Genomic DNA, 24,412 nt, shown 5'->3' with positions numbered 1-24,412 from the left:
GCCCGGGAGCCTGCCTGGCCGGCCGCGGTACCCCCAGCCAGTGCCGCGGCTCTGGGGGGGCTCCCGCGGCCCACCAGCGGTAAAGGCGCTGAGTGCCTCGCTGCTGGGAGCGGGAGCGCCCTGCGTCACAAAGCCGAGGGGTTAGGAGACGCTTCTGTGGGGAGGGCCTCGGGCAGGGGCTGGAAAGCGGCTTAGGGGGATGGGACACGAAGCGCCGTATTGCCGCGGGGCGAGGGACCGGCCTGCGCCGTCCCCTAGGGCGAGCGGGGCCTACGGCGTTGGGCCGCAGCCGGTCGCCTTCCCTCAGGTCGGGAAGTCCCAGCCCGAACCCGTCGGCCGCTCGTTTTGTCCCGGCCCGCCGCCTCCCGCCGACACAAAGCGGCCACGAAGAACAGGCGCTGGGCTCGGCTTAGCTGCCGTATGCCGTTTGGACGTCTAGAGTTACAGCTTCAGGCACTTCAGTTGCTGTCGTGTTAATTAGGAAGTTGCGTGCGAGCTTTAGATGTCTTAATTTTTTATTTTTTTAATGAGCTCGAATATAAGCGTTATTTTGAACCTTAATCTTATTAGATTTTCTCAATGCATGGAAGAAAGAAAAGCATTTGGATAGTTACACTCGTGCACCTAAACACTGCCAACATTTTTTTTTTCTTTTTTTTTAAACCCATGTAATAACGTTTGTTCCACTTTAAAATGTGGACTGTTTTGCAGGAAAATAATTAAGACTGTTTTGAGAATACAGCCCCTCTTTGTGATCAGTGCTGGCATTCAGGGAGACTTGTTCAGCGTTCTTTGTAGCATGCAGTTTATTGTTGGATTATTAAATTCTTGAGGCAGGCGTATTGCTATGTATAGCAACAGAGTGGCACCTTCAGCATGAGGATTTACTTTGTAACATGCAAATCCAAATGCTCCAGTGTCAGTAATAAAAATAAGCCCTCTTCAACACCTGTTGGTTTCTTCCTATTAAGTAACTTCTCACAAATGTAGAAAGGTTACGGTATGAAAGACCATCTGGACCTACAGTATGTGCAGTGTTATAATTAAGTACAACTGTCCTTGTTATTAATGTAAAAATCTTAACATTATCAGATTATGTAATATTTTAGATTCCTCCCCTTTTCTCTCTCTCATTTTGCAGTGATGGACTGAAGCTTGAAACTGAAGTGCTGGATGGAAAGCCTAGGCTAATTTTAGCTGCTTCTGGTATTTTTTAAATCATTTATCTCAAGTAATCTTTAAAGCTTCTTGAAATTAAACCTAGGATCTAAGCAACATGAAGCACAGCTTTACTGAAATATTTTTTATACTAGGAAGAATATTTGTGCATTGCTATTCCTCTTATTCATCAGCTTGATACTGAACAGTAGACTGACAATGAACTTCTAAATAGCCTGTCCACTGGTGAACAGCTGGCAACTAGTCTTGACTCTTTACAGCTTGTCTCTCCGTTCATTAAAGAAAGGTTAAGTACTATTATATATCAACTGGCATAACTATGACTTCTGTAACTTTGCAGAAACTTACAAGGAAAAAAGAGGCCTAGTAAAGCTGTTTAATTTACCTAGAATTACATCATTACAGACACATTTCTGACTTTAAAGCAGCTTTAGTATTTGGCAGTTGATGTTTATACTTTTCAATAAGCAGTTTGTTTAGGCCAGATCTCATTACTGCCATCTGAGATAAAACTTTTCCGGTGTAAGTTCATAATTTAAGCATTAATAAATTCTGGTTTTGTGATTTGTCAAACATGTTTCTATGCAAGCACAAGTCCACTTTACCTAACTGTTCTACATAGCAGGATACAGAAATTCTCCATTGAATGCCTTCTAAATCCTATTTAAGTTTCTTCATTTACCAGACAGCTGTCTAATGAGGCATTATGGGGTGTTCTGAGTAAGAAATACCAGTCTACTAGAAAGAAGACGTTGCAACACTTCTGAAACAGCAGTGCTACAGCTTTCACTTCTTACAACCGTAGTTAGCATCACTGGCTGGATAGGACCAGAGTGCTGTAAGATAAAGCAGGACCTTAGACTCTGAACCAGCCTTGAACAAGTAGTCTTGTCCAGGAATTAACATATTTGTACAACTGATAGAAACAGCTCTTCCTTGATTTGAATTGTGTCAAAAATTGTATCAAATTGTATTACTTGTGGATTTCAGTTCTCTGCACTGTCAAACACAGCTCACTGTCATAGGAGCTGAAGTAGGATTATTATGCAGTAGTTTAAGCAGCTGTGCAAGATAGTTGTATCAAAAACCAAATAACCCATCAGCAGCACTTTGGAGTTCCACATTATGTATCTCCCCACTGTGATGGCAAAGACTATATCTATGTTTCTTTCTCCCTTCCATAGAGAAGTTGGGTTTACATAGCACATAGAATCCCACTTTAATTTCTGAGTAGCCAGAAAGAAGTCATGAAGTGACTATCACCTACTCAGATGAGGGTTGAATGCCTGAGAACCTGTGATAAACACAGCTGCAGACACCTTTACTAGTGAAACATTATCAAGATCTTAGAATCATTCATGTTGGAAAAGACCTTGGGATCACCAAGTCCAACCATCAGCCCTACTCTACAAAGTTCTCCCCTACACCATATCCCCCAACGTTTCATCTAAACAACCCTTAAACATATCCAGGGATGGTGACTCCACCCCCTCCCTGGGCAGCCTATTCCACTGTCTGACCACTCTTCCTGTGAAAAATTTTTTCCAGCCTGAACCTCCCCTGTTGCAGTTTAAAGCCATTCCCTGTCGTTCTGTCACTAATCCCCTGTGAGAAGAGACCAGCACCAACCTCTCTACAATGTCCTTTCAGGTAGATGTAGAGTGATGAGGTCTCCCCTCGGCTTCTCTTCTTCAAACTGAACAGGCCCAGCTCCTTCAATCACCCTCACAGGATTTATTCTCTAGGCCCTTCAGCAGCTTCGTTGCCCTCCTCTGCACTCGCCCCAGCACCTTGAGATCTCTCTCATATCGAGGTGCCCAAAACTGGGCACAGTACTCAAGGTGTGGCCTCACCAGTGCAGAGTACAGGGGGACTGTCGCCTCCCTACTTCTGGTCACACTATTTCCAATACAAGCCAGATGGTTCAGGATTTAATGCCAGTCTCTGCAGGACAACAATTCAGCATGCTCCTGAGTTTTAAAATGTTCATCTAGGTTGGAAATTATTAATATGGTTTTTCAGACTTTTAAGAACAATTAACATTCTATAGTGTCTTTAATTGGTATGTAAAAAAAAAAAAAGGTACAGTGCAGAATGTGCAACAGCCACTGCCAGAGCAATAGTTCCAGAGTGCAGCTGAAAAAGCCTTGTTTCCAACAGATATGTTCCCCTAAAATATCCCTACTATTTTCTCCACCTTTTCCATTACCCATATGTGCAGGATTTCTTGTGCTGAGTACCACATTGCCTCTATTAATATGGTAATATTATATATTAATAAGTGTATTAAACATAGTACTTAATTTTGAGACCACTACACCTCTATGCATCCTCTAGGATTTGGGTTAAGAGTATTTCAGGGCATAGGTAAGGGGAACAATAATGGATAGTGTGATTGTACAAGTATTGTTTCTTTAGGCTGTCAGTGATGGAGACAGGTAACATCACGTGGTATGATGGGGTTGGATGCAGGCACTATTCTGAAGGATGTGACACAGAAAGCAAACTGAAAAATCATAATAAACAATTACGAAAAAGTCATTATCACAGGGCTCTCTGAGAAACAATTAATAGCAAGGGAGGATCAGACTGGCACAATAATTTTCTTAGATCTATATAAAACTGGAAATAGTTACAGGAATATATCTTTAATTTTTTTTGCAGCATACTTTTCAAGCGTGTTAGTTGGGGCAGATGTTACAGGGAAGGTTCTTTCCCCCATCTTACAAAATTAGATGAATGTAACTACTAATTTCTCAAGATTGTTTTTCAGGAGGAAGTTGTTATTAAATACTTCTCTCATATGTTTGTGTTTGTTTCCCAAAAGATAAATCAAAGCCTGCAATGAAGGTAAGTGGAAAAAGGACTTTTTTGGTTAGAGCACACAAATTAACTAGTTAATTTGTTAACACTGAAATTTGAGAACACATTTGAACTAAATACTTGTAATCAGTAATATTTATGCAAGATAAATCTGTGCTTATGGGTCCCTTCCAACCTGAGATAGTCTGTGATTTCTCAGGTTCATAATAGCTGTTAAAAGGATGAATTAAAAGTTCTGTGACTTTTACCTTTGCAAGTTGCTTTAGTTAGTTTGCCAGGAAGTTACAGCAGCATGGGGAATCGCCTAAATCAGAACTTTAAGAGACCTTAAAGAATCTGGTAAAATAGGGATCTGAAGCATGCTTGAATTCCAATTTAGTTGTATAGGTTGTCTCTGAGTAAGCTAGAATGTAGTGGGTTGAGGAAGGAGAGAAAGCAGAGAAAGGTCTCAGTACATAGGAGATGATTACAAGCATGCATCAGGGACCTTGAAAGGGATAAAACTTTAGTACAGAATGGAAGAATCAAGACTGAAATAATACTGGCTGTATGGTGAAAACATATACCTGTTTGAAGCCAGGCTTAATAAACACCAAAGGGAAGCAGAATTAATGTTTATTAATTCTTTTAAATGTTATGCCACAAAGTTATTTTTCATGCTGTCATTTTTAAATATTCGAATTTTGGTTCTGTATTCTCTTCCTACATATTCCTAGTACTCATGAAGATACTTCATTAGTTTATACTCAGTTAGTTTCTATTGATGTATAATAACAGAGAAGGAAAGTTACATTTACTTGTTGCTTCAATCTTGTTTTCTTTTGTTACCTGTGCAATTTTATTTCCTTATTTAATACATGGTGAAATCTTACCGCTTTAACAGATGGGTAATAAAGCCAGAGCACCTAAACAGGCATTGAGAATAAGGCATACGGGGCATGTTCTGAGGTCAACACAAATTGCTTGTCTCAAGCAGGAAAACTTAACAAAACCAAGGAGTGAATCAAGCTTATCAATGACAAAAGGTGAAAAACTGCAAGTTACTAAACACTCCTCACATGAAGCTGCAGCTAAAGATCACTCTTTGATTTTTCAAAGAGATAGCACAAACAGATACCCTGATTCAGAGAATCCTGATGGTGTTAAAAAAAGTAAAGAGAAACCACAAACCCCATGTGTATCAGCTGAAGACCTGAGAAGTTTGGTGTGTTTAACACAAGAACAGCTTCAACAGATTTTGATGACTGTAAAAGAAGGAACTAGAAGCATCTCTGAGACTCATAATGAAAAGCAAGAGAAAATGGGTAAGTTACTGATAGTTGAATAAGTTTGTTTCATGAAAACAGAGCAAAATGTGAAAGCTTAACTTCAAGTTCATAAGTTTATTTGCAGGCTGCAGAGGTGTTACTCAGGTTTAATGCTCTCAGACAAAATACTGTTTGCTATTATAGATGTGAAACTGCCTGTTACGGTTTGAAACCAAGCATTTGATAATTTTAACAGTAAAAACTAAGGATTGCTTGATAGCATTCCAGTAGTTTGAAGAGAAAAATAGCAAGCAATTCTACCAATATTTAATGCAAAAAAATTAACCATTTTACACTGAGGAAAAAACATAGTAGAATCACACTATACTGTAACCATTAGTTTGGAAATAAAAACCAGCACCCTACCCAGTACCTCAAAGATACAGGCCCTTCTGGTTTTGTTAAGAGTTCCAAGTCCTGCTATGTGTCCCAGGAGCAGTAGTGCCATTTTCCTCTGTCCCAAAGATGTACATGTATCTTTTTGCCTAACTGTAATACTACTGTTGAAGAGTTTTTATTTCAATTTACTTAAGAAGCAAAAGAATTATTGTGTATCTTCCTATATTATATCCTTACTCCTGTTTGTGGACCTATGAAGGTGGTCAACTCTTTGCCACCAAGAATTAAACACATTGCAATTAAGTAGAGTCCCAAAGTCTGAGCTGTTAGCTAAGAATAAGTGTTTATGGTAAGTCTACCATTCTAAAAATACCCTGTGAAGTTGTAACTTATGTGTCTTAACTATACAACCAGGGCTGAAAGCAGTTTTGTTAAATAGTGGTGATTTTGCACTTTGCTGCTGTTCCCAAAATATTTACTCATGCTGAAGAAAATTTAGTGTACATACATTTATATATTTTTATATATTTATATTCTACCACAGCTACTAATGAGGCATCAGAGGAAAACATTATCACACTGCTCCAAAAAACTTGTGAAGTTTCATCTGTTCCAGGTGAAGCTAACTCCGATTCAAGCAGGAAACAAGAAGCATATCTGCAGCCAGAACAGAAAGTTATGTACGTAGATGTTTGTTACTGTCTACAAAAACTGTATCTCCAATAAATATTGTAGTTCTTAATCACAGTAAAAATCTTTGTAAGTACTAATTAAAAAGTTACCTTTAAAATTAATAGATTAGCTTTTTAGGTAAAATTATTTTTTTCCCCTTCCTTTTCTCTAGAAAGGATTCGTGGAAACCTGCTGACATGTTTAGTACCTTGGGTGAAAGAGAAGGGGAGAAAGCCTTATTAGAATTTAGAAAAAACCAGTGGAAGAAGGAATTAGGTACTTATGAGATACAGAATATATTTTTGATCAATTTATTACACTCAGGATGCCAAACTTTGTGTTCCTTATGCTCTTTTAAATTTACTTAGTGCAGTTGCTACAAATTGGAAAGTACATAGTTTTGATAGTCTGCAAGACAGATTAAGATTCTTGAATTTCAAAATTTTATGCAAGTGTTGTCTATAAATTTTCGCAAAAATGCTTCTTAACCAAATATATTAGTTTTGCTTCATATTTTAGGAGTTACTTGCCACCAATTTTGTCACATTCTTTTCATAGTTGATAGCCATTATAATTAATAATTTCATTTGTTTTTAAATGGGAAAAGTGTCACCCTAATCTACAAGCATGACTGAATATATCAAATTGCAATTTGATCTTGAAACAGTTTGCAGTCCTGTCCCATCACTGACCAAGGGGAATCTCTGTAGAAAAATAAAAATCTTTAACGCAGTAGTAAATTCTGACTAATTAAGCCTTTTATGATTCACATGCAGGAGCGTTGTGTTTTGTTTTCAACTTTTAAGGTTTGATTCTTTATTGTCTGGAGTTTCCATGCGTAGCTCCATTGGTTTAAATAATATTATAGTAGTCCATAAAATTAAGATCATTTATTGTTCATTTCCCTCTATACCCGGATATTGTTAAGCCTTCGGTGTTTTGTAGTCTTCTCAGAGAGATTCCTTAGTTACCTCCACATCGCTGGGCAGAGATTCAGCCACTGTCCTCTTAAGAGCAAAGTAATTTTTAGACTGATTGGTCAGACAATGGTGACTTTCTCTTGTCCATTTTACAATCAAAATTACAGGGTAGACATGCATTACTTTTTTTTAAAAAAATCTGCTACATGTCTATATTAGGAACTCTTACTAGAGTTTGTTCTTTCGAAGATGAACAGGTAGCATTGAAGAAGAAACTGAAAGAAACTTTGAAGGGAGAGGTGGGTTATTTCTGGGCAAAAGCTGGCAATAATAAAACCCATAAAGAGAAGGTGGAAACACCTGACCCAGATAAGGTAAGGCTATAAATAAACACAAAAGAGCTTGCAGTTTCCACAGCACTGTACCAGAACAGTTCCTCTTTTAATTCATACAAGATTCTGCTTTCTGTAGGAATCCAATCTCAGTGGTTACTTTAAGCTCTTCCATGGCATGAATTGCTGCAACTCTCTCTTTCACACTTACTTATTGCTCCAATCTGTAGCTTCACAAATTAAGATTGTTGTAGCATGAAAAACCCATTCCTGTCCTTCCATGCTGATTCCTAACTAAAAGGTATAAATCTTTTCTGGTTCTGTTTTGAGTAATAGTCTTAAATGTAATTCCTGTTTATATAATCACTTACAGTGTTCATAAGCTCTCACATATATTTGATGGCTTACATAATAATGAGCATAGCAATTTGACTTTTATTCTAACCTGCCTGTTAAAAAGAGCTGTCACTCTGAAAATGCTGTGCACATAAATATACTCAGATGAGACTTCTTCAGTGAAATTGATTGCTGTTAAACAGAAGTTAGGGTGGTACATGCTATCAGTTATTACAGCAAAAGCCAATTGTGGCATTCAGAATTCCTAGAAAAGTTACCACTCTGCCCCATAAGAATTTGTTTCAATCTGCATAATTAAGGAATACTGGATATGTGATGGTCAGTTACAAGTTTTTGCTGAAGTTCTAATGAATAGCAGCTTCTACAAGTATAATTTACTTATATGTTAAAGGCTATTTATTTAATGCAAACAAAAACGGTGAGCTAAATAAATCAAGTCTTAAAGCGGTCACTTTATTTGCAGACAGTGTTCCCAGCTGACTCAATTATTGCCACTGAGAAAAACTGTGTCTGTACAACTGCTTTAACCACAGGGGCTAATAACGTTCCCCTGAATATTTCAAGTGCTCCAGCTGGACAGTCTTCTGATTTCACTTCTTCTGACTTACCAGCTGTCAGTTGCACAGCATTTGCTTTTGGGGTAAGATTTTTTAAATTGCATGCAGGTTTTTTTATTTCTTGACAACAGATGTATATCTTCAGTAGTTCTTTTAAGCCAGAATAATTCAGTAGACCTTTTTGCCCTATCTAAAGAATTGTGTTTGAATTAATGTTTATCAAAATATTGATGCTTTGAAGATTGAGCATTTTCAAGGCTGATGTGGAGCAGTACTAGAGGTGTGAGATGAAGTGTTAATTAGCTTTTAAGTATGCATTAAAGAAATAGACAAGTGGGAACCTATCAGGAATAGAAAACTAAAAAACATATTGATGGCAGAAGGTTCAAGTAGTTTTTGAGCTATTGCTAGTAGGCACTGATTGAAGAGTGCTTTTTGTCAGATAGCATTGAAAGTTCTAGGTGTCCCTGGAGTTTGTTTAATAATATAGATGTCCATTAAGAAGCAGAAACACAAGAATGAAGATGGTATCTAGAATTTACTTAAGACTATGAATTAGATCATGGTGCTCAATCTACCTGGAACACAGATTGAAGGAAGGGATTTTTATTCATGATACATGTAAGAGGTTTTTTGGAGTGAGAGACTGATGGTTTAAGTGAGAATAATATTCAAAACTGGCTTATTTGGCATCTTCCTAACAACTGAAGCATTTTTATGGAAGAGTCAGACTCTCGCTAGTTACAAACTTATATTCATATTTTTTGTGCAAGAGAACAGCCTAGTTATGCGTAGCAACCGAAGGCAAAGTTTTCAGCCAAGTCTTTATTATGTGGCTTGACAAAGTGCTGAATTTTTTGTACAAGGAAGAGACTAGCACTTCTCTTATTTCAGGAAGCTGTGCCACAGGAGCAACCTTTTAGTGCTTTGAAGCATGAGCAACAGAAGAAGTGGCTTGAGGAATTGGACAAACAGAGGGAAGAAGCTAAGCTACGAAAAATAGAAGAAAAACTTAATTTATCAAAGGTATTTGTGGTTTGGAGGGACTTTTTGGAAAAAAGAGAAGTTTTTCTCTACATTTGTGTTCTAAAAAATAAAAGATGAAATCATAGACCTAATGAAGTAGCAGCAAAGATGCAGTTACCTGCAGCATGTCCAAGTTTTCACCTTAAGTCCATAGGATGGTCTAATTGAACATTCAGTCAGTAGCTGTTCCAGTATTTCAGTGGAGAGAACAGACTACCATGTGTCTGGTGTGATGTGTTAGAGTGCTTGCTGCAGAGATGAAGATGGTGATATTACTATACTTTTTTTTCTCTTTCCCACCATTGTGCGAAAGCACTAGGGTTTGGAAGGTGTTGTAGAGACACTTTGTAAAAAGAAATTTTCAGTAGACTACAGAAGGAGATGAGAAAAGAGAAGGAAAGTTATAGACAAATACACTGTGTCACAGTGGTGTTCAAATCCTGTTTCTAGAAATACTATTTTAAAACACATACACTCTTACAAAACTTTTTTAAACACTTCTCCAAAGAGTATTGAAGAAAATAGCCTTACCTTTTCTACCCTTTGGTTTTTCCAGGCTGTTGAATGTAGGTCTCTTATGGTGGATCTAGAAGGAAACTGGCCAATATATTTGCTGTGCAGGTGGAATACCTGAAGAGACTTTTAATACTGTCACTGCTGGCCGGTTTGGTCAATATATCTTTTACCCCTGGAGGTTCTTCATGTAGAAGCTGACTTTCCTTTACATATTAATATTTCTACTATTAGTAGTTTTAAGGTCAGTGGAATACTCTGCATTCTTATACAGCCGAATACTTACACACTCTTTCAAAGACTCTTTGTCTTTTGAAGTGAAGAAATATGCAGTGAGACTGTACTATTACTGGAATTGACATTTCCAAATTACTGTCCACAGCTTTTAACCCCAGGATCATATCTTTCACCATGCATGAGATGCAGTCACATCATGAGATGTTCTGTATTATTAATGAACAAGAATCTTAGTTGCCAAAACTTGATTGTTATGAATGTTCATAGTCCATGGCCTTCTGGATTAAAAGGCTACAGTTTTTACTCTCAGCTGAAGCATTTATTGCAATTAACAATTCCTGAACAGAAATTCTTCATTTTAATGCCATAGTTTGTAATACTAGAAGAGAGCTTCCCTACCCACACTCCAAAAAACCCCTTGTTATCAAGGTTGTTTACCTACCCCCACACAACACAAGTTCCTGAGTTGTTGAAGGGATCAGATTTCCTCTGTCAGCTGAGCTTTGTAACTGTGAAGGGAACACAGCTGTGAAAGGTTCCTTCATTAGCTGCCTTGTTTTTTAATTTGCTAGGTGTGCTGTGGGAGGATGGTTGCAGTCACTTCTAGCCTCTTTTTTGAAAGGAAGTGGACACTCACTTAATCTCGTTTTCTTCAGCATCTTTTTTTTTCTCCAGGTCTCGTGTTATACTCAGCCCTTCTGTGTATTGTACCACAAACCTGCATAAAAATAAAGTAGATTTTCCAACTACTCTGATCTGCTTCTACAAAACAGTATTCAAAGGGAACAAACTCAGGGAACAGAAGGAAGAATAATTTGGATTCTTATTATTTGGACTGTGATTTTCTTGCTTCTTTTAAAATAGGTGTGAAACTTTTCTGACACAAGGGCCTTTTATTTAAGGAAAGGACTCCTGCAAAGTTTATTAGATTTGATTAGGTTAGGTTTTTTTCCTGCAGAATACAAATTTTGAGGGAGTCATCCACCAGTCCCTCCAGGGAAACAGTTGTTCTTTTAGTCAGAAAACATTCTCAGTACCTATAGCAGAAACAAACACACCTTAGGTAAAAATCTTTTATTAGTGATATATTTGATTGTTCCAATTGGTAGCCCTGAGCCACAAAGATAAGACTGGGTGGTATGGAAAAGAGACTTAAACCCAGTATGTCACCTCTACAAAAGTTTTAGGTACTTTGCTAGGATAACAGCGATGTCTTCTGTGGGAGGAAGAGTTTTTGAAAGAAGGCTTATTTTATAATAGGGCTGTCTACTGAAAATAGGAGGTTAGAGGTTAATATCTGCCCAAAGCACATTAAATCTGCTGCCATCCAGAATTAAAATGGAGGGGGTAAATGTAGGACAGTGTAAAAGATGCCACTTCATGTTACTAGAGTATGTACACAACAGGAGGAGAACATGGCAGAGTGGACAGGATACTGACTTCTCAATCAAGTAGTTCCTAGTACTATTAGAAAAATTATGGAATGGAATAGTAATATAAATCAAAAAAGCAGTACCAAAAAGCCTGAATCCATGTTAACTTACATTTTTATTGTTCAATATTTTTTACTTCCTAATTTATTTTTTTTTCGGCAAATATAGTAGCAGTATATTTTTGCTGATCAACTATATGGATCAGCAGTATACATGATCTGACTTGCATTTTAAGCAACAGAGAAGCTTCTGTATTCCCACTTAGGGAAGGAACTACTGTCTTGATTGTAGCTCCATAACAGAGCTTTGCAAATGTTCCAGTTGTACAAACTGTGTATTGTCTGTTTTGTTAATGATACTTTATAAAAACAGTGTAATTGATCATATTTCCGTTTTTTGTTGCTTCATATTTATTTAGGCTGAAGAGCATGACAGATGGGCAATGCATTTTGATTCTTTAAAGAACCACCTTAATGCTAATGCGCAGCACCCCTTAAATGGAATGTACAAAAAGCAGCCTGAAACTCTTTGCCTGTCACCTGACCCTAAGGAGCTGACTGCTTTTATTCACCCTTTTTCACCTGCAGCTTTAGGCAACCTCATGCCCTTAAAGGTGGGAAATGCAGAAAAAGCTGCTAAAAACAGTGCTTTGGAACACAATCAGAAAGTCAGGTGAGTGAACTTTGGAAAGGCATTCATCTTCCCAGCCAGTACTTTGTGATGCTTCCTTAGAAATTTAAAAAAAAAAAATGAATACAAGTCTTTAAATCTGATCTTTGGATCTTATTCCTTGGCTTTTGCCTTTTTCAGAAATACTGGTTGTTTCAGTTTTGAAAGACACAAGTGCTTCCATTGTTCATTAATAAAATTTACTGCAGATAACCTTACTTTATTCCTTAGTAAAATGGATTTAATAATTGTAAATTAATACAATGGGATAAGCTCAGTATAAAAGTATTACTTGAAATCTAACTGATTGTAATTAAGAAAGGCTTTAGGATTATTTTTAATGATTAAAAACTTACATGTTTCTTTGTTCATAGTTTCCTCCGTTCAATGACAGCTCTCCTGGACCCTGCACAGATTGAAGAGAGAGACAGGCGGCGGCAGAAACAGTTAGAACATCAGGTAGACTTTTGTTCTAAAGTCTAATGCTATTTCAGTGAGAAGCAAGGATGAAAAGTAGTGTTGTCTCCTGAATAAAGTATGAGATTTAATACTAGAATCTTGTGAGGCACTTGGCTTTTATACTTCAGATTACATATTTACAACTATTTAATAGTATTTAATTCAGTGAGACTCTGCAGGGTTTTCTTTAATATTTGTACAGTGATTATTGCATTTCTGTAACTGAATTCTTGCCTCAAAAAATGTAGAATGCAGACTTTAGAGCTCCAGTAGGTTTGTGTGCATTTTTCTTCAGTCTCCACTGTCATCAGGAGGACTGGTATTTACAGATACTCACACCATGAATCTTCAGGTTTTTAAATCTACTTTATACTATTATTTACATTACTTCTGTGGCATTCTAACTGAATGTAAATCTGCATGATGATGTCTCTAGCACAGTGTAAAGTCTTAGTATAAATGTAATGAGCCTGTACTGTGATTCTGCTAGATCAAAATTCTGCCTTACAGTAAGTAAGTTTCTTCACAAGAAAAATAAAAGCATTTTTGAAAGCATTAAAAAGCTACTTTTGTTTGAGTATTTCAAACTGTTTTACTGGGCTGGTGATTCTTCCACCCCACCCCTCCAAAAAAAGAAAGGCAGCTACCTCTCTTGTGAGAAATTAAAATAAAAATGTTTGAAATAAATTGTCCAAACCCAATTACTATACATGTATATGGAAGTATATGAATAAATAGCTTATAATACCTTAATCTTATATCTTTTCATTTTCCTTTTTTTCTGATTCTGCTAGAAAGCAATAATGGCTCAGGTGGAAGAAAAACGGAAGAAGAAACAGCTGGAGGAAGAGCAGAGAAAATGGGAAGAACGAGAGGAAGAACAGCGCCTAGCACGAGAAAAAGAACATCTGCAGAAACAGTTTGAAGAAGATATGCTGAAACAAAAACAAAAGGAGGTGAGTTTTTGCAATTTCTTTAGTTTAAAATAATATTATTTTGAGGAAAATTGTTCTTGTTCTTCACCTTCAAAATTGTGTCACTTTATTATTTTGAAATGAAATCTATCTGAATTTTAGACATTTGAAACAAAATCTATTTCCTCAGTTAATAAACTTATAACGCCATACAAATGTAAGGCAGGGACCTTTTCAGGAAGAGGAGTAAGAACTGGCAAAAATGGAACTGTAGTTTTAAATACTGCAGAAGCATGCATTTTTAATTGCAGATTTTTAATGAAAAAAATACCTCACATTATGGGATCTAGTTATTGTTGTTGGTAACTTGATGCTTTTACAATGCTTCAGTACCATGAAGTTTATCTGACTGGATGTGCTTTCACTCTGAATTAGACTTCAGAATATATTCTGGAAAAGTAATTTTAAAAGTCATTCATGTTTTAGAGCTTTCTCCTCTGTAACTATTGCAGAGCTTTACATACTCCTTTCTTATAAAAGTTAAGCCAAAAGTACATTTTGACCTTTGGTAAGTACAAATTTTGCATTTGTGTACATTCTTACCTCTGTAGAAGGTTAAAAGCCTTGTATGATGTTTTATGCTTCCTTTTGGCTCAGTAGCAGCTAATGCTGTTTGCATTCATATTTAGAAGAGTAGCAGAATTCCATGATGTCATAAAATAGGGTGACTGCAAAACCACACCCTTCTCTAAAACCTGCAGACCTGCAGAAATATGGATCCCTGATTTCTCTGCATATTCTGGATGGAAACATATAGCACCCACCTGTAGATACTAGAACAAACTTGTGAAAAATTGGGAAAGTCACCTTTCTCTGCAATAGGCCAGCTCCTTCAAAATGAGTTATGCTAGCAGTTGTTGTTCTTTCCACCTGCAAATGCAGTAGGAAGCAGGATGAGATGGTAATAGCAGTTTGTAAAGGAGATTTTCCTTCACCCAGTCTCCTGCACCTTGAAACTGCTGAGTCTGGAAACTGTAACCCGGAGGCTTCTACTGTCCCCCTTCAGTGGAAATAGGAAGAAGGTGGGGTTTTTAATTATTTTTATTTAGGATTCTTTTATTTCATTAAGCCAAATGATATAGGAGGTCATTAATGGCTGACATCAGGGAATTTAGGAAAAGATTAAAGTGTTAGAAAGGAGATAAATATCCATATAACTTTGAGGATCTCGATGCTTTTTAATGCTAGGCTTGAACACCTTTCGTTAGCACAGCAGAGGTTCTGAATTTGTCTTTATTAAAGTTATATGTTACGTATTTAATCTACTCAATTAATTTGGGTTTTTAAAAAAAAAACAACTTTACTCCAAATAAGGCTATATGTAAACCTTGATGATTAATAATCTGATCAGCTTTATTCTCAAAGTAAATAATCATGTATATTTACTGGTTGGTTGGGTTTTTTTTGTAAAGGAATTGGTAACTCTCAAAACAAATGAGCTCTATCAGACAATGCAGAAAGCTCAAGAACTAGCACAGAGATTAAAACAAGAAGAGCGCATTCGAGACTTGGCTCAAAAGGGACACGACATTTCAAAACTTCAGAAGAATCTTGGTGGTGGCAAGTACAAGTCTTTTTATATTGAGTTTGCCTAAGCTCCTTCGATGTTTGCATGCAAATTATTTGTGATTTTTAGTTTGTTTTTTTTTTCCCCTGTCTGCACTTGGGTCAGAAATTGTTTCTTTGCTTCATGAACCAAATTTAATTGTAGCTCCAGACAAATATCAGTGTTAACTAATATGGAGAATATTGTATTTTGGTAAGCTTCAAATACAATATTATATAAATGAAGAAACATAAAGATATTATCAGGAATGCACAGGGAATATTCAGACCTATATGTGCTGTTAATTGGATTTCCAGTGGTAGAGTATCAGGATCTGAACTGTAGTTCTCCGTCTTGCTTTGAGTTCTAAACCACAACAGTCTTATAACTTGATAGCATGGTTTAAATGGAACATACATTACTAAATTGAACAATTTTACATGCTACTTCTTAGGTGATACAGAATTTGAAAATTGTAATACTGGCATTTCACATGAAAGTCATAATTTTTCTGATGACATCAAGAGTCATAATGATCATCAGACTTCTCCTCGGAAAGACACTGCTGTACAGACAGGTATGCAGACCTTAAATTTAGTTACTCTGATGTACCTCAAGAAAGACAGTAGAACAGCATATTTGTGAAACTGACCCAGATCACTGTCATTCAGAATGGAATAAAAGTAGAAAAAGATACTTAAACAGACATGGGCAATAGATCACTATGTTCTTCTAAATAAATCATATGTCTATATAATTGTTACTTACCAGTTAGAGTCAAATCACACAGTCTGAAATACAGCTTTGACTTAGAGTCATGGTAACAAGCCATGTAGGACTAAATTTATCAAGGCATTTAAATATGTAGTTGCAGTAGTCTTCAGTGTGAATGTTCACAGGTTTATGTAATGTGGTTTGGTATCAAGCAGGGCTGGGTTCCTAAGGCATCCTTGAAAATATTGGCAGAAACGTTGTCAATAATTCTGGAATTAGAAAACTAGATTCATTAGAAAATGAGAGCATACATTCAGAGCTTTCTACAGTTCTTGCTAAATACCCAGACAGAATTGCAGGTCCATCTAGGTGGAATACTTCCCAGTCTTTATCTTGAGTTTGTACCACACCATTAAAAAACCCAGCTCAAACTTAGTCTGCATTTATTAATTATTAAGATGAGGTGTGAATGAGCAGATTCAGTGGAAACTTACAGTCACTTTATGCTTTTTATTTTGAAGTGTATTAGCTTGTCACTTGTGAAGCAGAAGCTTTATTTCTATTTGCTTAAGTAACAGTCTTTTTGGTTTTGACAGTGCTGGTAGAAATTTTACTGTGAATTTGGAGAGTTAGTTTACAAATTAATTGGGTTTGTGTATGCCCCTTGGTAAAGAAAGAAGCTGGATTGTTAGTAATTTAAAAATTGAACAAAATATTTCCCTTGGAAGATAAGGGTTGGGAAAGTAGGTTATTCCCAGTAGCTCTGAGAATGTGACCAAACTATCAGCATGCCAAAAAAGCTAAACAGAAGGTCTGTTTTGCTCTTTATGTTTGGGTACCATGACAGAAATAGAATTCTACATTTAATTTAGTTTCATTTTACATACATTTTATTTTACAGTGACTTGATTTCATTCTCCAATCTTTTGGGTTTTTTTCCTGTCCTTACTGAGTTTGCTTCTCCTGGTCCTATCTATCTTGCACATAAAAAAGAATAAAAAAGCATCATAAAACTGTAACAACTAATTTTTAATAAAATCAGTAATTGGTAGATTGATAGACATATAAGGTCAAGTAATTTGAATAGTTTAGACTTGGAGTTAAAATATAAATTTTTTTTTTAGATTACTTTAATACTTCAGCATATCCTGAGTCAGCTGAGGATAGAACTGTGTGTTGTGGGTCACCTGATATTTCCGTAGAATACAAAGAAACCTCTACCAGCAAAAAACACCAGAAGGAAATGCAGTATATAGATAAACATAAAATTTCAGGAAAAGAGACTGGTGGTATTTACCGGGATCTATATGAACAATATGCAAGAAAAGAAAAACAAATTAAACCTTCAGAAAAGTACAGCAAAAAACCAGACTGGAACATAAACAAGCCTGGGAAAAGATACATTCCGGCATCAGAAAGATACCCTAAACAGCTACAAAAACAAAGGGAAGAAAACAAAGTAAGGCGACAAATGGAGCTGCTTCAGTTGGTAGAAAGAAATACCCCTGGGAATCTCTGCCCTAAAAAGGGTGGTTCTTCAGACAGGTCTCCTTCACCTCATGAAGAAACAAATACGAAGAATAAGGGACACAGAGTCAGAAAGGTAACTATATGATCTTTAACAACGATGTGTGGTTTTCACATGGTTTTGCCTGGATGGGAATTCAGTTATGTAACACAAACATCGAGAATTTTCCTGTTCCTACCTTTTGTGTAAAGAATGGTATTACAGCACTGTTTTGTTCATCATGAGCAGAAGAATATATTCAGATTTTGTGACTTGGAATCAACACTTTGGAAGATCGAAATAAAAGTAAAAGCTTTTTCATTGATTCATTATGTAACTAGGGAGCTTGATTGAAAGCAGTGTGTGGGATAGAATGCCATCTCTGCTCTGTTTTGTCCAGTCATCATGTTGTGGTGATGGTTGAGGTCTAGGAGTATCTGTTCAGTATCTGCAAAGAATACAGATTACTGAGGATCTACTCTGTTGTCACAGATGTGTATCCTTCTTCATCTCTTCTTTCATTCTCTATTTGCAGTAAGCAGGTATCTGTACAGCTTGTGGCCGGGAAAAAAATAGTTTAAAGAAAATACTATCAAATATATTCACGCCTCTTCTCGCACTTGCTTGCTCTCTGATGTATATACATATATATGCATGAACACCTCACTTTCTCACACCTAATAGAAAAAAATCTGGTGTAGAAAAGGCAGCCAGTTCAGTTCTGTTTAGCCATTTTTTTGCTGTGGCTACCTACACATATTTTAGAAGCTGTGGGTATTTAAAAAAAAAAAAAAAAAAAAAAAGCATGTGAAAATAGGTAACCACATATTGAAGGATTTGTTAAAGTGAGTTTTTTGGTCTGTTTGAGATTAATGGTAAATCTAAGTTTTATGTTTACATTATCGAAAGGTTCAAGAATTTTGTTCCTGAGAAATGCAGCAATGAATTTTAAGCAGATTTCTAAGATGAGTAAGCGTTGTCTGATACCGTAAGAAGCATGGGATACATTAATAGTTTTAATTTAAATAGAAGACTTCTACTGACTGTATCTAGAAACATGACCTTCAATAATCATTATTTTGGGCTGTTTCCAAGGTCACTGGAAAACATACATAGTATTTTTCATAGCGCTTAGAGCTGCCAAACACATAGAAAATTGGAGCAAATCCTCCTCTAACAACTTTGATTTAGTTCAGAGACTACAAGTCTCTTTAATGCAAGTCTTTGATAAATATCTTTCTCCTGAACCCAGGTCAAATACTCCTTTTGGAATTTCAGAACAAATTTTTCTTGAAAACTAAAAGCTCTTAATAGAAGAACATGGAGGTTTTTATTTCACTTTTGACTTTCACTTTATTTCACTTTCTTGGTTTTCTCCTAGGAAGAACAATTACATAAGAATCATTTAAATGAAGAAAGGTATGTCAATACTTTGCAGTAACAAAATGTATAAATACATTAATAGTGAAATATACGTACTTCTTCATGATTTTTAATATTTTAAAATAATGTAGAGGCATCTAATTGTCTGCTATTAAAAATACACAAGACCAGACAAACTGCAGGGATAAAAGCAGAATAAATGAGAAGTCCAGTCATCTGAGGATTCTCTGTCTCTACTGTTTGAGAAAATTAATCATGTTACTTAAGTATTGTTTGGGGTTTTCTTAACTGAAATTGTTTTGTACAGATCTGAATCACCACCTGTTCCAGCAGTTAAGAACAGATTACACCAAGTACAACAAAAACAGATACCTGCTTCTAATTTCCTGGTGTATCACCACAACAGTGGAAGAGAGAAAAATATCAAGACAGATACACAGCAGAGGAGCTCCCCTCCTCCTGTTACAGAAGCTGGAAGACCTCCCTCTTCACAATTTATTCCGTATGTTCGAACAAATGAAGTATATTATCTTGATCCAGATGCACCAGTGACTAGACCTTCAACACATGACCCACAGTATCAACAGTTTAATGGTACTGATATGTATTATGAACTGATTCATGTAGAAGAAATGTTACAGTGATTTAGTTTGAAGTGCTGCAAATTGTTCAATTTGGTATTGGTTTTAACTGAATTTTGCAGTAACCCATGTGTGTCATAGAACTGTACAGAAAGCCTGTGCAACCAAATGATACTCTATTAAAAAAAAAAAAAAGTAGTTAAACAAAACCAAAAAAGCAGCAAAATTTCTTACCTCTTTTGTATGTCTTTTTCATCTGTTTAGCTTTAATGAAGTATGAATGCACTTCTCAGATATTATTGCATATAGATTTGGGTTTAGGAATCTAAGTGTTGTTTGACTTAAAAATAGTGATTGCAATCTGATAGCAACCAACACCTGATTTTCACAAGCTGTGAAAGTCTACTGCTTAAAAATGAAAGCAAAATTGATACAGAGTATTTTTAACTGATTTGCTATACATTTACTTTTAGATTCTTATCAAGCACCACGACAGATTTTTAGCTCTGATCATGTTAGAGATCCTCTTCTAAATCCTGATGTAGTTAAAGTCAGAGAGAGACAACAAGCAATTCTCAAAGGACTGTCAAAATTACGCCAGGTAAGCAAAAAGTTATGGGGTAAACATGCATGTGTATATATACCAAAGTCAAAATGAACATTGCAAACTATTACACAGTTTTTAAATCATTTTTCCATCATACATGATTAAGTTTTGTGCCCTTTCCTCTACTTGCCCTCTTACTAATTTTGCTTTTCATGCATTACTTCAACCTTTGGACTGTCCTTAGGGACACACCGTGAACTCCTTAGTCCTTAGATCAGCTATGAAACAGTGAAATACCTGAGAAAACTTGAAACCAAGAGGAATTGCTTTATTTAGCCTCCAGGTTTGAATAGTTAGGGTTGCTTAGAGTAAGAATGTTTCAGTTTCAAGGGGAAAAATAATAGTATTTTAACAAAACACTAGAACCCATGTTAATTTCACTTCTGTGTTTCGTGGGTAAGCCAATCATAACAGAGCAGTGTAGTTGGCATAGAAGAGTTAGTGGGGTGGAACTTGTGTGTTCGTCCTGGAAAAATACTGTAATTTACAAATTTGAACTGTGAACACTTAGAAAAACCTTCCAAGATGCCTATTCATTAACATGCAAAAGTTAAATTCAGGATTTGTCAATCAGCCATCTTTAGTGAGTGAATATAAAATGAAATTTAGTTTAATACTACACACACACACACACGCACACACACACGAGCTCCTGAAGCAAAAGCCTGTGTACGTTTGTATACATTGTTCTGTTCGTACTAAGTTACTGGTAATGATTAGTATTGAATATGGTGAGACTGTTTTTAAGGCTCCACATTGCAGTAGATAAAAGCAGCTCAGGATTGTAGCTGGTGACTGTGAAGTTACCTTTTTTCCTGTCTGGAGTCAGAATACCGGGAAAAATACTGTCAGGCATCTAGTTATTAAAACATGAGTGAATTTGATACTCTACCTGTTGTCAGCAAGGGTGTGGCCTGGAGCAGATTCAAACCACAGGTCTGGACAATGACATGGTTTCCATTCATGCTTCTAAATGGCCTGACAGGGGACTGCAAGACAAAAAAAAACCACACTGAGATTTGCATTTTGTTCTTGAAGAACACTAAAGATAAGCATGTATCAATATCTTCCCTTGGTTTTGAATGGCTCTTTGCCTTAAGAGAGAAAAATCTCATAAATTATCAAAATAAAGGGAAGAATCTTACATCAAAGCCACCAGTAGTTAAGCTATTATTACCTGCTGTGCTTTAGAAAGACAGAAGTTCTGCCATGCGTACTTCATGCTTCAGTAGTAGGTAAATTCCTTGTGCAAACAAAGGGTTGAGGCTCTCCCCCAGTTATTAAGGAAAGTTGTGACCCAAGAGCTCTGAAAGGTTGCTAGTTTCTAATGGCTTCCAGGTAGGTTTGACTGGATCTGGTCTTCCCCAGTGCTCATTAACATTGTTGTTAAGTATCAACAACTGTTAAATATTTCATTTGTCAGTGGTATTTTGGTTAAGAGTGAAGCCAGCTTCAGAGCATGAGCTGATCCTTATGCTTGCTGAGGTCAACAGAAGCCATGGATATTTAAAGGAGGTTTAAGGTGATAATATCTGTGTTGGGAAACTTAAGAGACAGGAGCTTAGGGACATTTTTGATGCATAGTGTATATTCAGGTTGTAACAGTGGCTAAAAGCTAATGTTAAGGTTCGTCTTTTGATGGACCTTGCCTCTGGAAGACAGTTAACTTAAACCACTGAAGTATCCTACCAGCTGCAGAATGCATTTAGGGCGTTAAGTACTGACCTTAGCTTTATCTGTATACCGAAGAAGTATTGCATACCCCTTCAGATGACACCTGTTCTGCATCAGTTATTCCACAGAGAAAGGAAGAGTAACACGGTATTTTGTATGAAATATAATTCAGACAAAGAACAGAGTTTACTTTTCTATTCAGAAGATAATCTAGTCTTGTGTTCTAAATTTTTATGTATGTGCACACATACATCGGATTGATAGCTTCAGAAGAGAGATACATGTATTCATAATGTATTTGGCCAGTCTTTAGCCATCGTTTTTCTGGGGGAGTTTGCAGCATATTTGACCCATTTTCAGCCTTTGAAGTTCACACCCAACTAGAGTGACAGGTAAGTACAAGGGGCTGTTTCAGTACCAGTCTGGCTGAACCAGATGACGCGTGGAAGGCACCAGTGCCCATCGAGGGCAGACGTGGGCCTTCCTCTGCCCCAGGGAGGGGGCTGCTGGCATCACATTTGTTACGAGACAGCAGGTTTCTTGTATTTCAGGTGACAGCAGTAATAGGAATTATCAACAGACTTACTTTTCTCACTGAAATTGAAAGAATCAGTGGAATAAGCCCAGGTTTATTCACCTGGCAATGTGAATTAAGTATTTGTGAAAAAGAAGGGCCAAAATTTAAGAAAAAGGACAAAACCCCAGTTACAGTCAGTACATACCAGAGCATCTTATCTTTACTAAGGCAGTAAAACCACTTGCCAGCGGGTTGTAGCCTGCAGTGGCTAAACGATCCTGCCAGCCCCCAGCAGGCTGTCCAAGGACATGCAAAGACCTCACTACTTGGCCCGCTGTAGCTATTTCTCTTTTTTGTCTAGGCCCTTTTTTTTCACCTTCGCAAGCCATGTGATAGACTTTGTTCCAGTTTTCAATGTTACTTGTTTCTCACCTCAGCTCTGGGTTGATGTAGGGTAATTTCTTGCATGACTTTGTTTTGTAATATGCTACTAAATGCAAAAGCCACTCTATAATAAAAGTAATTCTTGACAAAGGGACTGAACAAGCCCCCTGACCCATTAATAGCAGATACTTTTGATTAATTAAAAAGCAGTTCATCCAGTGATTGGAAGTAGGCAGCTGCTGCTTTTGGAAGGATGCAAAGAGAAGTGCAACAGGCCTCTGCTAACAGAAGCCAGTTCTGCAGGACCTCTCTCCCCTTGTGTGGCACCAGGAGTACCGTAGGCTCCATGTTGAGCTCTGCCAGCAGCCCAGAGAACCCTTTGCTTTTGCAGAAAAAATACTGCTGTAACTTTTCTTTTTTTCTATGTTTTAAACTTCCTTGGTACCAAATGACTTCTGATGCATCTAAAATGGATAGAGACCAAGGGGCCAGATATATCAATATATACAATCCCATTAATTACAGTAAAGAGCCTTTAAATTTATGAATATACTGGACAGAGCTGTGTCATGTATATCACTTATCACACAGACAAGGACACACTTCCAGGAGGGTTTTTATTACAGGTTTTCTTCATTGTGTAGTAGTTGGCCATTAACAAAGCAGGAACCTTTTACCTTTTGAGAGTAAATATGCATATCCTAAAACGTATGACACTGTTCTAGTTTAAATGATAATGCTGTCCTTTATCTTAAGAGTATAATTTATGTTACGACTAAAAGCTGGTTGCTGTCAAGGTTTTGGGTTCAGCTCCATACAGAAATACACTAGAATACCACACCTGTAGCAACAATGCACAGAGGCATGAGCAAATGCAATTTAAAACAATGGAAAAGTCCTTTTTCCTCTGCACCTTCAGCCCTGGAAAGTGGACTGGCTTCCCCTTCAGTCACACTTCAAGCCTTTTGCAGAAGACAGGAAATCTTGAGTTCCCTCTCTACTGAATGTATTATGTTGTACTGCTTTTCTTAAAGTCGTATATTTAAAAAGCATTGAGCCTTAAGTAAATTGTTTTAACATATGAAACAGTAACAATTTATTAGTTCAAGCTCCATGAAGAAGACAGAACATTGATCTTTATGCTCTGTTTATTTCAGGGCCTCCTGCAGAAGCAGAAGGAGTTGGAGAGTGCCCTGATTCCAGCTATAGCTCAAGAAGAAAACTTTCTTTTGCCATTTTGAGAGGTACAGATGAATGTTCTGAATTCTTAAAATGTAAATGCACAGCACTTTGCTACTGTAAGTAATTATGAATCTTCTCTTTTTTATGGAATACTTAAATTATGTGAATTTTGATAAGATTACAGGGTCATGATGCTTTTCATATTGAAGATACATTAAACTAATGATGGTGTGTCTGTTTAGAATGGTCTTCATGCTAATTGAAGAGTATGTCCATTTAATGTAAACCACCAAAACAGTATAAAAAATGTTACATGTTTTTGTAGAACTCAGTTTATGTATTTTGATAAATAAAAATATTAAGATGTACTCTGAATGGCTTTTTTGATACCTTTAACTATAGAAAAGTGCCTGTACTTAACTATCATTTTTAGGCTTAGACAATTAACTGAAGTAACCCCCGATTTTAAGACCACAGAAATGCTGACTATAAACTTTTTCCTCCCCTCTCAATTAAAACA

The 24,412-nt window shown here is 36.7% G+C and overlaps 1 protein-coding gene across 7 annotated transcripts; it reads left to right on the top strand.

Moving 5' to 3' along the window:
* Positions 1-6: 6 nt before the first annotated feature.
* CCDC66 (coiled-coil domain containing 66) lies at positions 7-24,194 on the top strand. Of its 7 annotated transcripts, none has more exons than XR_003399277.1 (18): positions 7-1,206; positions 4,007-4,029; positions 4,886-5,306; positions 6,193-6,328; positions 6,493-6,596; positions 7,490-7,614; positions 8,393-8,569; positions 9,381-9,512; positions 12,114-12,367; positions 12,739-12,823; positions 13,618-13,779; positions 15,210-15,357; positions 15,798-15,920; positions 17,182-17,660; positions 18,946-18,983; positions 19,255-19,449; positions 20,002-20,129; positions 23,868-24,194. XR_003399277.1 is itself a non-coding variant. In XM_026857285.1 (18 exons), the coding sequence occupies exons 2-18, from the start codon at positions 4,024-4,026 to the stop codon at positions 23,949-23,951; spliced, it is 2,889 nt and encodes a 962-aa protein (XP_026713086.1). In that variant the 5' UTR covers positions 7-1,206; positions 4,007-4,023; the 3' UTR covers positions 23,952-24,194. The 7 variants fall into 7 exon arrangements, 6 of the variants coding, with proteins under 6 accessions (XP_026713086.1, XP_026713091.1, XP_026713089.1 ...); XM_026857285.1 differs by having other exon boundaries at positions 19,255-19,541; XM_026857290.1 differs by lacking the exon at positions 6,493-6,596 and having other exon boundaries at positions 5,101-5,306; positions 19,255-19,541.
* The last annotated feature ends 218 nt before the right edge of the window (positions 24,195-24,412 follow it).

The sequence above is a fragment of the Athene cunicularia genome (assembly GCF_003259725.1).
Source record: "Athene cunicularia isolate RWA chromosome 12 unlocalized genomic scaffold, athCun1 chr12_part1, whole genome shotgun sequence".
Lineage (NCBI taxonomy): Eukaryota > Metazoa > Chordata > Aves > Strigiformes > Strigidae > Athene > Athene cunicularia.
This window is presented reverse-complemented; position numbering and strand designations above follow the sequence as displayed.